At 46.2% G+C, this 15,153-nt stretch overlaps 1 protein-coding gene across 1 annotated transcript in view; it reads right to left on the bottom strand.

The window, feature by feature from the left end:
• Nucleotides 1-4,311: 4,311 nt before the first annotated feature.
• Nucleotides 4,312-15,153, bottom strand: part of Cog7 (component of oligomeric golgi complex 7) — an 86,099-nt gene continuing 75,257 nt past the window's right edge. Inside the window, exons 16-17 of the mRNA XM_004670203.2 lie at nucleotides 7,454-7,597; nucleotides 4,312-4,656 (exon numbers count right to left, since the gene is read on the bottom strand). Coding sequence (XP_004670260.1) covers nucleotides 4,490-4,656; nucleotides 7,454-7,597 — 311 coding nt within the window. The 3' untranslated portion in view covers nucleotides 4,312-4,489. The remainder of the gene's footprint in view (nucleotides 4,657-7,453; nucleotides 7,598-15,153) is intronic.

The raw sequence follows: 15,153 nt of genomic DNA, 5'->3' as shown, positions 1-15,153 counted from the left end.
ACTGCAAATGAACTCCAGATGTGTGCGCCCCCTTGTGCATCTGGCTAATGTGGGTCCTGGGGAATTGAACCTGGGTCCTTTGGCTATGCAGGCAAATGCCTTAACTGCTAAGCCATCCCTCCAGCCCAGGGACTTTTGACAATAGGTGAAACCAGGCAGCCTAGAGCTTTTATACTTACCACACCATGCGTGATGCTCTGGCTAGGTGAGACAATGATTATTATTCACTGCTGTTGGAGGCCTTTGGTCACAAGTTAATTTAAACTGGCTCATGCTATGAAAGGAATTTCTTTACTCTTGTAGGAAAAGTCCAAGGAGGGTAGCCCAGATGCTCGCAGTTCTCCCAGAGTGGGGACACCCCTTTAACTCTGGCCCCCTCCATGTTCTGTTCTTCCCAAACATCTCAGCACATGCTTAGATCCAGCCCCATCCTCCTCAGCTCAGCAGCAATGGAAGCAAGCTCTTTAGTGTCCCATGATAGCTGGAGCCTGCTGGAGCACACACTCATCCTGAATGGTCTCTGTGACTATGGATGGGAGACACCAACCAGCTGTTCTGGGACTTCATACATGACACTGTAAGGTTCCACTTTGGAGTGCCTATGGACAAGGACATGTGAGACAGCAAGCTGGAATCGACTTGCCATTCTTTTTCTCAGGGTATCAGCAAGGGCCAGGCTATGAGATGACGGCCCAGGATTCAAGCATCATGGCTTCCCTCCCCTGGATCTAGGAGAGAAGTGCCGCTTTATTCCTACTCGGGGGCCACTCAGAGCCTTTCAGGATCAGACACATAGTCTGGTATTGTCCTAATCGGCCATTATGGCATTCCATCATTCCACTTCTCCCCCAAAAGGGAAGTTAGATTACAGATGTGTGAGGTTGCCTCTGCTATGTACCAACAGTTCTTCAAATGTACCTGAGTTTGGGACCATTAAGTTCACCTGGAATGAGATTAGAGCACGTGGCAGACAGATGAAGTGACTTTCCCACAGTCCCACAGGTGGAGGGTGGCAAAGCCTAATGTAGCCCAAACCCAGCCTCTGCAAAGCCTCATGGTTCTTGCAGATTCAGCACAAAGGCCAACACAGGTTTCCGCTTCCAGCACTATGTGTCACCTTTCAGGTTTCCAGCTAGGCTTGACTCCTGCCAGGGACAGTCTGTGGTCCATCACAGAAAAAAAAAAAAAAGTATTTTTCTTAGTGTGAGGTCACAGCAGATACTACACTGTAAGCCTGACAAACTAGGGTACAAGGACAGTGCCAGTGGACAAGACCCATGGCAGCCTCATGGGGTGTGGTTATGCCACTTTACAGGGTGGTACAAACAGACGGACCCTCTGGGATTCAGTGTCCTGGCACTATATGCCTCTTAGATCATGCACCTCCCAGAATGCACACCTTCCAGACCACAAGCCTCCCAGGCCACGTGCCTCTCAAACTGCACCTCAGAGGCTATACACCTCCAGAACCTAGCACATCCCAGACCAAGCTCCTTCTAGGACATGTGCCTCCCAGAGTAACATCTCCTGGACCACTTTACTTTGTAAAGAAGACTGCCTGGGCTGGGCGTGGTGGCGCACACCTTTAGTGCCAGCACTCGGGAGGCAGAGGTAGGAGGATCGCCAAGGGTTCGATGCCACCCTGAGACTACGTAGTGAATTCCAGGTCAGCCTGGGCCAGAGTGAGACCCTTCCATGAGAAACCAAGAAAAAGACGACGACAAAAGCCCGGCGCTAGATTAGTAGTGTCAATACTAGTCACCACCCCCTCTAAACTTCAGCTTGCTATGTAGTAGTTGAGTGGCCCCAGGAAGTCCTAAAACCTCTCTAAACTGAAGACAGCACCCCCATACCTCCCAAGGCTGTGGTGGGGCGATGGTGATATGTCTTAGCAAGTTTTTCCCTTGGAGCTCCGGATGAAAGAGATTCTGATAAATGAATGATTCAGAAAGACCTTACTTCCATTTCACTTTCATAACTAGAAACAGCCAAGGTTAGCCAAGAATAATGCAGCAATGCCCATAATCCCAACACTGGAAGGCTGAGGCAGGAAGATAAGGAGTTCAAGACCAGCAAGAGCTATAATATAACACTTTGTTTAAAAAAAAAAAAAAAAAAGGTTAGGCCAGCCTCTAGGGAGGTAGAGACAAAAGAATCACAAATTCCAGGTCTGTCTGGCCTATGAAGTGAGTTTAAGGTCAAACCTGGGTGACTTAGCAAGATGCATATCTAAAATAAAAAAGCTGGGATAGGGCTGGAGAGATGGCTTAGCGGTTAAGCGCTTGCCTGTGAAGCCTAAGGACCCTGGTTCAAGGCTCGGTTCCCCAGGTCCCATGTTAGCCAGATGCACAAGGGGGCGCACGCGTCTGGAGTTCGTTTGCAGAGGCTGGAAGCCCTGGCGCGCCCATTCTCTCTCTCCCTCTACCTGTCTTTCTTTCTGTGTCTGTCTTTCTCAAATAAATAAATAACTAATTAAAAAAAAAAGAGCTGGGATGGCTGGGCATGGTGGCACATGCCTTTAATCCTAGCACTTGGGAGGCAAAGATAGGAGGATAGGAGGATTGCTGTGAGTTCGAAGCTACTCTGAGACTACATAGTGAATTCCAGGTCAGCCTGGGCTAGAGTGAGACCCTACACCTTGAGAAACCAAAAAAAAAAAAAAAAGAGAGAGAGAGAGAGAGAGAGAGAGAGAGCTGAGATGTAGCTCAGTGGTAGAACTCTTACCTGTCATGCATGAAATCATGTGTTTGACCCTCAGTACCACAAAATAAATATATGAATGGATAAATAAGTTAGTTAATAAAAACCACCTTTATTCAGGACAGCCATTAGTGAGCCCAGGCAAAAACCCTGCTTGGTCTAAGCCAGTGTTTTCCAGCTGGAGGTAAACTTGCCCTCCAGGAAATCCCTGAAGACATTTTTGGTTGTCATGAGAGTTATGTTCCTGATAGCTAGTGGGTAGAAGCCAGGCTAATGCAAAAAAAAAAAAGTTATTTGGTAGTACCAGGTTGAGAAATGGTGGTTAAACCAGTCCTGTGCCCCAGTTTCCTAAAATCCCTTGCAACCAAGGATGCACCCTATGACCAAGAAATGCCCAATGTAAGCTGGGAGGTCAGCAGGAGTTGGGGGAACAACAGTGCACACCAGGTGGGAGGGAGGACCAAGGCTCTGGCACCCTCTCCCCAGGTCCTCTCCTCTGCGTGGTGTGACACCAATACCTGCAGGAGCCACCTGTCATGAGGCCTTCAGCACCAGACAGGAAAAAATCGACCTCAGAGGCTGGTCTTGCTCTCAACTCCATCCATCCATTTCCAGAGCCCCCATCCTCTGACTTTTCATTATTGGGAAACATTAACTCCTGTAGGGTTGAGTCATGCTAATGACATTATATTCTGTTACTTATAAGCCAAACACAATCTTAGCAGGTACAGATGCTTTGCAGTGGTGTCCAACCTTTTGACACTGTGAGAAGTCATGTCATCCACAAATGTGTTAGGCTACATTCATAGCTATCCTGGGACTCACGCAGGCTGCAGATTGGACACACCTGCATAACAAATGAAAAATGGGCGAAATTCACATGATCATGTACATTGTTTTAGAAGTGCAAGCCAAAGTCCTCACCATGATCTAGACCTCATATGATCTGGTCCCTACCCCTTCTGCAGCCTAACTTTCTGCTGCCTTCTCTTCTGAGCCCCTCCCTCTTCTCCAGCCACCCAGGCGGTCTCACGGCCTGCTCACCTTTCTCAGCACCTGTGCCCTCAGTGCTCTTTCTGGTTAACCAGCGTATTCTTCTTCCCTCCCTCCCTTGCTCCACAGCCATATCATCCCCAAGTGTACTCATGTGAGAAGCACTTAAATACGCACCAGAAAAGAAAAAAAGTCTTTTTCCATTTTACTGTGTTTATTAATTCCATTTTAAGACAAGATCATGTTTATTAATCATCTGAAAAGTCCTCTAATAAATAAATCTCATTTACAACTCCACCCCATATGAGACAAGGTCATGCTAAGTGGCCCAGGCTGACCTTAAACACTCAATCTTCCTGCCTCTACCTTGCAAGTGTTTGGGATTAGAGAGATGTACAACCAGGTTTGGTTTTTAATTTTTTTTTATTTACTTATTTGAGAGAGGAGAGAGAAAGAGAATGGTCACACCAGGGCATCCTGCCACTGCAAACAAACTCTAGACCTATGTGCCACTTTGAATATCTGGTTTTATGTGGGTTCTGGGGAACTGAACCCAGACCTTCAGGCTTTGTAAGCCAGTACCTTTTACCACTGAGATATTTCCCAGACCAATCTCAATCTCTCTCTCTCTCCTCTCTCTCCTCTCTCTCTCTCTCTCACACACACACACACACACACACACACACACACACACACACGTCTTTAAAGCACTGCTGGCAGATGCTGAGAACAAATGTTTTTGGAGTCACTGAGGCTTCTGACACCTGAGCCTCTTCTGGGATCTTTTTGGGAGGGGTCAGTAACTCACACCGCGCATGGCAGCCACTGTGGTGGCCAGGCGGCGTGGCAAGCCTTTGCTAAGCTGTCTGTACTCCTCAGGCTTGGCCTTCAAGAGTGTGATGATGCTTTGGAGGGTGCGGGATGGCTGCAGGCCCAGGGCGTCCATCACGTTGATCAGATAGTCTGTGAAGTGGAAAGAGACAGGCTTAGCATCACAGGACATGGAGCCCCCAAGGCCTTCCCAGATGCTAAGTGCTGGCAGGCCTTTAGCGGGGTTGGGGTGGGGGTTCATTCTGGACTGTGGGCATGGCTGAGTCCAGGAGTTCTAACTTAATTAAGGACTGGCTGCTCTTGCTACCTCACCCCCGCCCCAGCCTCCACTCCCCCAGCACCAGTGTGAAGGACAGTTGCCTACTTTATAGCTCTACATTAGAGTTCCTGGTTCTTCCCATTGTACCTCACAACAAGAACAAGGCCAGTGTTGGAGGTGGTGGTGGCCTGGTATCATGCAGGCTCCACTCCCCAGCTGACCCCAGAGAATTCTCACCCCAAAACCAGACTAAGAAGAGCCTCATGTCCAAGAGAAATCTCTAGGGATCTGTCCTTCCAAAACATAGCTGGTATTAAAACCAATAAACAGAGGTGTGGTGGTGTATGTCTTGAATCCCAGAACTTGGGAGGTAGAGGTAGGTGGATCACTGAGTTAGAGGCTACCCTAGGACTCCATAGTGAATTCCAGGTCAGCCTGGGCTAGAGTGAGACCCTACCTTGAAGAACAATAAAATAAAATGAAACCAGCCAAACAGCTGGGTGGCACTAGCAGAATGAAAAAATAAAAATTTGGGCTGGAGAGATGGCTTGGCGGTTAAGCGCTTGCATGTGAAGCCTAAGGATCCCGGTTCAAGGCCCGACTCCCCAGGACCCACGTTTACCAGATGCACAAGAGGGCGCATGCATCTGGAGTTCGTTTGCAGTGTCTGGAAGCCCTGGCATGCCCATTCATTCATTCATTCTCTCTCTCCCTCTCTCCCTCTCTCTCTCTCTCTCTCTCTCTCTCTCTCTCTCTCTCTCTCTCTCTGCCTCTTTCTGTCCCTCTCAAATAAATAAATAAAAATTAAAAAATTTAAAATAAAAATAATTTTTTTTTTGAAAAAAGCAGGTATAGCCAGACATGCCACCTTTCCACCCCATCCCAACTTCTCTCCACCTACCCATGCGGTCAGTACCCGCCAGACAACAGGGGCCGAAATGAGATGGGACAGAAGTCTCAACAGCATCTGCCATGTTGGAGGTGACTGACAGAAACAATAGTGCTGCTGCTACTACCTCCTCAGTTCCTTCTTTTCCTGTGAGGAAGGACTGGGAGGGGCAGCACCACCCAGGCTACTCCTCATCCTTGTTACTCCTGGTCACTGCCTGGGTTCACCTCTTCCCTGTTACACCCAAGGTCCAGGCAAGGCCAAAAGAAAATCCAAAGAGCATTTGAGTTTCTCATCTTTTGCCTCTGAACCAAACAGCTGGCAGCCTCTCTGGAAAGCTGAGAGCGGACTGAAATGAGCAAGCTGGAGAATCAAGCTGGCTGGCCTACAGGGCTGACTTGGTCACTAACACTCTGAAACCCCAAGGGCAGAATTATTTTTTTTAAGAATATATCTTTTAAAAACTTTTTTGTTGTTTTTGTTGTTTATTCTTATTTATTTGAGTGCAACAGAGAAAGATCGAGAAAGAGAGAGAGAGAGAATGTAGGGCTTCCAGCCACTACAAATGAACTCCAGACATGTGTGCCCCCTTGTGCATCTGGCTAACGTGGGTCCTAGGGAATCGAGCCTCGAATCAGGGTCCTTAGGCTTCACAGGCAAGCGCTTAACTGCTAAGCCATCTCTCCAGCCCAAGGGCAGAATTATTCTACCACAAAACAAGAGGCAGGAGGGAAGCCTGGCTCAGCCCTGTGGCCATCCAGGTCGCAGCTAGGGCCAGGTCCCCAGGAAGCTGATTGTTAAGGCCCTTACACCCTCTCTCTGCACCACTAGAGACCTAAGAGCAAGAAGAACCTGAACTTATCGGGGCAAGATGGAATGTTGAAGGGGACCACAGAGTGACCCTGGCAATGTGGCCTTGTCAGGCATCAGCACCTATCTCACAAGATGGCATACCACGTGGGCACAAGTGCTTGCTTTACCATATGCATGCCTGGCCTGCAACAGGAGCTTTGTAAATGTTAGATTCATTATGTCAGTGGAGCATTAAGCCAGGCAAGGCTAGACGGCCTTGCTCACTCCAAAGCATATCACTGAAGCCACCTTGGCAGCCTTCCAGAACCCCAAGGACAGTGTTCCAAATACACCTAAACTCACCAACGAGGACACTCCTTGGTAGGCCTTGGGAATTTTGCATTTTGGGGTGTGCACATGTGCATGCATGCATGCAGAGAAGTCATAGATTAATGTCAGATGATGTTCTCAATCACTCTCCCCTGAACCTAGAGTTCACCAATTCAGCTAGATTAGCTAGCCAGTGAGTCCCAGGGCCCCATCTCTGCCCCCTAGAAGAACTCACCACTGTGCCTGGTGCTGGGATCAAATTGAGGTCCTCATGCTTGCACAGCAAGAACTTTACTGACTGAGCATCTCCTAGCCTGAAAACGCATGTCTTTTGTTTGCTTATCATTATTTACTTATTTATTTGCTAGCAGAGAGAGAGAATGGGCACACCAAGGCCTCTAGCCTATGCCAATGAACTCCAGATGCATGTGTCACTTTATGCATCTAGCTTTATGTGGGTACTGGGGAATCAAACCTGGAATGCTATGCTTTGCAAGCACCTTAATAGCTGAGCCATCTCTCTGGATCCTGAATGTGCATTTCTAACCAGCATCATAATCAACTCCAGAGCTGAAGAGAAACCTTGGGATAATGGAGGCCGGGGGAAAATGAAAGACACGAGAGCTGCCCCTGCCCTCCCTCTGGCCCTTATGCCTCACCAATGTCAGTGGCCAGTTGCTTGGTGGAATGCAAGGTGAGCTCAGGAATCTGGAGGATCATATCACAGTAGGTCTGCATCGTGGCTCTGGCGACAGAGCCCAGCCAGTTGTCTGCCATGTTGTCCAGCTCGGCCAGTTCATCTCCTAAAGTGGGAAGAAGGTCAGGAAATCACCTCTCTGGGCACCTTGTCCCACAAGGAGGTGCTATGTGTACTAACATGCCATGGAACAAACAGTATCAGTGGGACAGAGAAAAGGAAACAGAGAAAGGAACCCCCAGGTCCACTGGCCATGACTAGTGAAGACCAGAGTCCAGAAAAGGAGGCAACCTGGTACAGCTGAGTAGCCTCCAAGTCCCTACAGGCTGGGGAATCATGTCAAGCTCTGGAGGCCAGGAGGACTTCTGCACCCAGAGGACACAAGTACGGGGTCTACACCTGCTCACAGATGACCATGAGTAGAGGCTCCCGGGTGTCAGTGATCCCCACTACAGGAGCCACACCCTGTAGTCCACAGTCCAAGGTCACAGTGAGCCCCCTTCCCAAGGTTCACCTAACCCCCAGGCAGCCTTCATCCTCAGCCCAAATCAAATCATGACCTCTGCTTCCAAAGGATCTCTTGCCTTACTACCAGCCGGTACTTAGTAAGGTCTCTACAGGAGGACCAGGACAAGGGTGCAGAACACATGTGCACACACCCAAGTGTGTCTAGTTAAGAGAGACAGACACTTTAACTTTCCTAAAGTTTAGTTTCCTTATTTGCAAAGGTTTTAACCCTCCAGCACATCACTTAGAACAAGAAGTTTACTGCAGGGCGTGGTGGCACACACCTCTCTGGGCACCTTGTCCCATAAAGAGGTGCTATGTGCACCAACATGCCATGGAGCAAACAGTATCAGTGGGATCCCAGAACTTGGAAAGGTACAGGTAGGAGGATCACACACTACAGGTCAGCCTAGGCTACACAGCAGACCCTGTATCAACAACTAACAAAACAAACAGTGAAGACTGTACATTCTGCAGTGTCAAATATCCAGCTAAAATTTAACCTTTTATGTGAAAACAAAGACATCTACCTCATTTAAAAAATAAAATGGCTGACATAAAGCTGGAAGAAGCCACTCTACATGTAATTCAATGGGAGAAAGAGATACCACCACTGAAGATACTCAACAGTGGACACTGCAAGCCTTATAATTGGCCAGCCAGGCCAAATGAGCCAACGGGTGCAATAGCGGCACATCTGTCATGGCTGAAACAAACTGCCCTCCAACAGGACTGGAGGCCTGCTCCATGGGGGGGGGGGGGGAATACATCCCTGATACTGAAAACTTAAAACGGGGTAGTCATGAGCCCTAGGGGTGTAACATCTGCTGATGTCTGGATAAGGGTATATACTATGCTCATCAAACTGCCCAGTAAGCACTTCTCTTAATATTTATATCCTTATATTAACGCAACTCTCATTTTGGGTAGAGAATCTTCTCCTTTCAGATGGCAGTGACCTTGGGATGACTCAGAAGGTATCACAGTGCTGGAAAGAAGTGACTAGAGTACTGAGTAACATCTCAATTACACCTTCCAAGGCTCAGGGTCTAATGCGGAAGAGGTGGCAGAAAGAATGTAAGAGCCAAAGGAAGGGTAGGACTCCTTACAACATGCTCCTCCAGACACAAAATGGCCTGCATATCCATGACCTCACCATGCCTGACACTACCTACACAAGACCATCATAAGAGGAGGAAAAGATCATGATGTCAAAATAAAAGAGAGACTGATTGAGATGGGGAGGGGATATGATGGAGAATGGAATTTCAAAGGGGAAAGGGGGGTAGGGAGGGTATTACCATGGGATATTTTTTATAATCATGGAAAATGTTAATAAAAATTGAGAAAATAAAATGGCAGGTGTGGTGGTGTATGCCTTTAATCCCAGCACACGGGAGACCAAGGTAGAAGAGGTAGGAGCCCTGAGACTGCAAAGTGACTATTTTGAGAGCTGCATTTCCAACCACGTGAACTTTGCATTATGGTTGGCCCATCTTAACAATGCCCAGTGTCCAGCACATAGTAAGCAATTGGTAAACATCTATTAAATGAGCAAATAAACAGAGGTGTGAAGACTACTAGGTGTTCACTAGACCCAGTACATTTAGTGGAACAAGAAGACATCAAGTTCTTCCTGATGTGATGCAACAGTCCATGCAGCAGCACGTTTCCTGCCAAGACCCAGGACGGCATCCAGCCCTTAGCAGTGAGACAACCATGAAGCCTCATGAGGGAAGTAAGATGACACCTGAGGTTTGACTGAAATCATCTAGCAAATAAGAAGTACATGGAGGCTGCAGAGATGGCTTAGCAGTTAAGGCTGCAAAACCAAAGGATCCCGATTCAATTCTCCAGGACCCATGAGAGCCAGATGTTTAAGGGGCCACATGCATATGGAGTTCGTTTGCAGTAGCTGGAGGCCCTGATGCACCCATTCTCTCTCTCTCTCTCTCAAATAGATAAATAAGCAAAATATACTTTTAAAAAAGTACATGGAATAAAGAAACAAAGGGACTTCCGGTTAAGATGGCGGCGTAGGTACCACGCCAAAACAGCCTGGGGGGGGGGAAGACCAAAAAAAACTCAGCAAAATACACACTTTTACTAAAAAGTGAGGTGTATAGGAAGTTGAGGCGGCAGCGGAGAAGTGGAAGAGTTATAGAGCATCCAGAGCCCGCACAGGCGGGAACAGCGGCTCCGGGGCGGCTCAGCTACCCGCCGCAACCGCGGAGCGGCAGAAAACCGCCGGACTCTCGGCTCGAGCCGCAGGACAAGCCAGGTGCGGGATTTTCCCCTCACACCGCGCTCTCCGCAACTCGGGAAACGTGAGGGGAGAGCGGCAGCGAGCAACGGAGGGGGGAGCAGACCGCGAGGTAAAAGCACACGATACAACCAGAACAGCCGCGGCTCCCTCCCCTCCCCTGCCGCCTGAACCCAGCTCCAGCGAACACAGCAGCAGCCCGGGACCCGGCCACGCCAACTTGGGCTGACGGCGGGACCCAAGCAGGAGCAGAATTTGGCAGCAACTTCAGCGGCTCCAGCACCAGTACCAGTGGCCCCAGCAGCAGCGGACCCAGGAGAGCAGCGGCTTCGGGGTGAGCAGCAGCGGTGGACACGACAACGGCAGCTTCAGCAGTGGTGGGGGCTCCGGCGGAGACACCTACAACATCTGCAGAGGCGGCGGCAGCGGCTCAGTTTGCCCCGTAGGAAAAGCAAGTGCCCAGCTCCAGAAATCAGAACAGCAGCCCGACGACCCAGGCAGCAACTTGACTGAGACCACAATCACCCAAGGTAACTGGGATTGCACCAGGGAAGGGTCTCACCTGGTCACAAGCTGACTTGGATACCTCAACAGACCAGAAATCTAAACCTCTTTGTTGATAGAGGATCTGGTCATTATAATAACTACTCTTGCATACATACTCGGGGCTGTTTTTGATGGAATGGGTACAGTGTTTAGCTAAATTTTAGAATCTACCAGTATATTATTCCACTCAGCCTGCTTGAATACTCCTATAGCAGGGAAACTCAACCCCTAAGAACATCTTTGTAGATACTCTGAGAGTCTTAAGAGCCACACCTAATACCTTAAGGTCCTACCCTGAAAATATTTTACACCAAATCAATTGATACAGCTAAGAATACACAGCTAGCTAGAAAATCCAAGCATTAACTTAATCCAAGATGCAAAAATATATACATTATAACACAAGAAACACTAAAAAGCAAGACGATATAAATCCACCTAAAAGTATTAATGCATCAGAAATGTCCTCCAGTGAGAAAGAGTTAGAGGAAATGCCTGAGAAAGAGTTCAAAAGAATAATTATAAATATGTTCAAAGAGGTCAAAGAACACATGAAAACAATCAAAGAAGAAATCAAAGAGGAAATCAAAGAGGAAATCAAAGGAATCAAAGAAGAGGCAGGACACCAATTTAATGAAATAAAGAAGGCAATACAAGACATAAATAGAGAAATAGAAATAATAAAGAAAAACCAGTCAGAATTACTAGCAATGAAGAACACAGTTAATGAAATAAAAAACTCTGTAGAAAATCTCACCAGTAGGATGGATGAGGGAGAGGACAGAATATCTAAGCTAGAAGATCAGGTGGCAGACCTAATGCAGTCCAACAAAGAGAAAGACAAACTTATAGAAAAGTATGAGTGGGAATTTCAAGATATTCGGGACACTATGAAAAGATCCAATATAAGAATTCAGGGCATAGTAGAAGGAGAAGAATTCCACTCCAGAGGCATAGTAGGCATCTTCAACAAAATCATAGAGGAAAATTTTCCCCAAATTGGGAAAGAGGTGCCAATACAGATACAGGAAGCCTTTAGAACCCCAGCCAGACAAAACCCAGAAAGAAACTCTCCTCGCCACATTATACTCAAACTTCCAAACACACAAACCAAAGAAAAAATATTGAAAGCAGTTAGAGAGAAAAATCAAGTTACCTACAAAAGCAAGCCCATCAGGATTACAGCAGATTATTCAACACAAACTTTTAAAGCCAGAAGGGCCTGGAGTGATATATTCCAAGTTCTGAAAGATAACAACTGTCAACCAAGGTTACTTTATCCTGCAAAGTTATCCATCCAAATAGATGGAGAAATAAAGACATTCCAAGAAACAAAAAGCCAAAAAGTCTCTTATTTTTATACATAACACATTTTTTTAAAAAAATTATTTTTTAGTATGCAGTATTTTTTTATTATTTTTGTCTGGTTGGTTTTTTTAAGATAAGGTCTCACTCTAGCCCAAGCTGATCTGGAATTCACTATGTAATCTCAGGTTGGCCTCACAGTGATCCTCCTACCTCTGCCTCCCAAGTGCTAGGATTAAAGGCACCACCACGCCCAGCTTATAACACGCTTTTATATAAAATGTTAGCATATAGACTTATAAAAGTAAAATAACCATTATTTGTAGGGTTTAAAAAAAACTAAAAGAAACTATGAAAAAACTGTTAAAACTTTTAAAATTTACAAAATATAATAAGGGACTGGGAGGGGAGTGTAGCTCAGTGGTAGATACATGCTTAGAATGGAAAGGCCCTGAGTCCAATCCCTAGCATCAAAATATGAAATAGAAAGTGTGCGGGGGGGGGGAGGTATTAACATGGGATATTTTTTATAATTATGAAAAATGTTAATAAAAATTGTGAAAATAAAAAATAAATAAATAATAAACAGAAAAAACAAAATATGAAATAGATAAATGAAAAAATGCATTATTAGTACACTAGTAAGTGGATGAAAATACAAATTACTTATACTACATCACAGCCATTCAATGATTGTCAACATTTTAATGAGTGCATAGTTTTGCTCATGCAGAAATCTAGTGAGGAAGAGTACGTCTCCTTCACACCCACACTCCCCTTTCTGTCCAGAACTCTCTCCACTTGCCATGCACTCTTGCAGACCTGTCTCAAGTGCTTCTGCATGCACATCCAGATACATGGATGACATGGGGTGTTTTTCAGAACACTAGTAGTATGATGTTGTATCTTTTTATGCTTTAACTTTTTATTATTAGATATGGACATATTTTGTATGTAAACATCAATGTTGGTACCATCCTTTCCCTCCTCTCTGCCCCTTTTCTGAAGAGGCCTTCCTGTTGTGGACACAGGTCAACACCATGGGGATTGTGGATCATGCATTATGGGGCCAGCAGTCAGTTATGGGGAAGAGGCAATGTCTCTATGCAAAATATCCCAACTTGTGGCTCTAATAATCTTTCCAACCCCTCTTCCACAAAATCCCCTGAGCCATGCTGGGAGCATTTTTAGTCTACTTCAGTGATGGGCACTTAGGAGCATCTAGATGGCTGGTTTGGTAGGTATTGAGTGTCCTCAGTATCTTTCTCCATCACCCTTGTGCTGATATCAGCTTAACTGAGAGAGCAGGACTCTTGCTCATTTCTCCAATTCCTCTGTGTTTTCAGCTGGGGCCGGTATTTTATATCTTTTTTAAAAGTGTTTTTAAAGATCTTATCTATTAAGTATCAATTGTTTTAACTTTTTAAAATAAATAAAATCTATAAATTATGAAGGTATCACAAGATATTTATTCCTTAAGGCCAAGGGCATCATGTTGAATTTTTTTTCTATAACAAACAATTGCACAATGAACTCCCTCATAGCCCTTCTGTGGACTCAAAGGCATGACTATCTCTTGTATGGACTCCCAGAAGGGGAACATCTGGAACTAAAAGGTGGGCTTACTTTGAAATCTTGGTAAGAGTAGATCTACAAAAAGCCTTCACCAATTTATTCTCAATTGACACATTCTTATCTTGGGTTTTCTTTGCTAAAATCATGAGCTATATCATACATATGGTGGAATATATAATCTCTATTACAGCTGGGCGTGGGGACACATGCCTGTAATCCCAGCACTCAGGAGGTGGGAATGGAACAGCTAGTTTGAGGGTACTGTGGGTTACATAGTGAGTTCAAGACCAGCCTGAGCAACATAGCAAGACTCTGTCTCAAAACAACAATAACCTATCCTGCTGCTCCTGTTCAGCTCCTCTTTCTTCCTTTGATCTGCAAATGCCTACAAGAGGTTTTTACCAAAGTACTGTGGCTTTGGCAAATCCTCATTAATGTGTGACAGTTTCTTCCTTGTATAGTTCATTGCTGTTACTTGACAATGAAGGGTATGTGACTGATAGTTCACTGTGGGATCCACCTGTTCCCAGAAAAGAATCATTTTGGTTTCATTTACTATATGGCTTGAGTTCAACTTTATCTAACAGTAATGAACCATTCTGCTTTCCTTGTACTGGCATTCACATGGGACACCTTCTAGCGTTCCTCAATTTTAACCTTTCAATGTTATCTTCTGTGTGGCAATACCCTATGAGCTGCTAGGTCTTTTACATAACAGGTGATTTTTTGTCTTTACTCAAATTTTAAGTAGGGAGGAAAATAAATGGCCAATATTAGGAATTAAGATGATTTGTTCAGCAAATATGTGTTCCGTACTCAAACCTGTCAGGCCCAAACAGTTAAAAAAAAAAAGGGGGGGGGGAAACATTGGGGCTGGAGAGACAGTTCAGTGGCTAAGGTGCTTGAATGTAAAGCCTAATGAACCAGGTTTGATAACCCAGAACCAATGTATACACAGATAAATGAAGTGGTACATGTCTGGAGTTTATTTGCAGTGGCTAGAGGGCCTGATGTGCCCATTTTCTCCCTCCCTCCCTCTCTCTCTCTCTTTACCCCTCCCTCTCTCTCTCTGCTTGCAAATGGAAGGAAGGAAGGGAAGGGGAGGGGAGGGGAGGGGAGGGGAGGGGAGGGGAGGGGGGAGGGGAGGGGAAGGGGAGGGGAGGGGAGGGGAGGGGAGGGGAAGGAAGGGAAGGAAGGGAAGGAAGGGAAGGAAGGGAAGGAAGGGAAGGAAGGGAAGGAAGGGAAGGAAGGGAAGGAAGGAAGGAAGGAAGGAAGGAAGGAAGGAAGGAAGGAAGGAAAGGGAGGGAAGGAAGGAAAGGGAGGGAAGGAAGGAAAGGGAGGGAAGGAAGGAAAGGGAGGGAAGGAAGGAAGAGAAGGAAGAAAAGGAAGAGAAAGAAGGGAAGGGAAGGGAGGGAGGGGAAGGGAGGAGGAGGGGAGGGAGGGAGGGAAGGAATGAAGGAAGGAAG

The sequence above is a fragment of the Jaculus jaculus genome, chromosome 12 (assembly GCF_020740685.1).
Source record: "Jaculus jaculus isolate mJacJac1 chromosome 12, mJacJac1.mat.Y.cur, whole genome shotgun sequence".
NCBI lineage: Eukaryota > Metazoa > Chordata > Mammalia > Rodentia > Dipodidae > Jaculus > Jaculus jaculus.
Note: the sequence above shows the minus strand (reverse complement) of the source record. Positions and strands in the feature narration are given on the sequence as shown.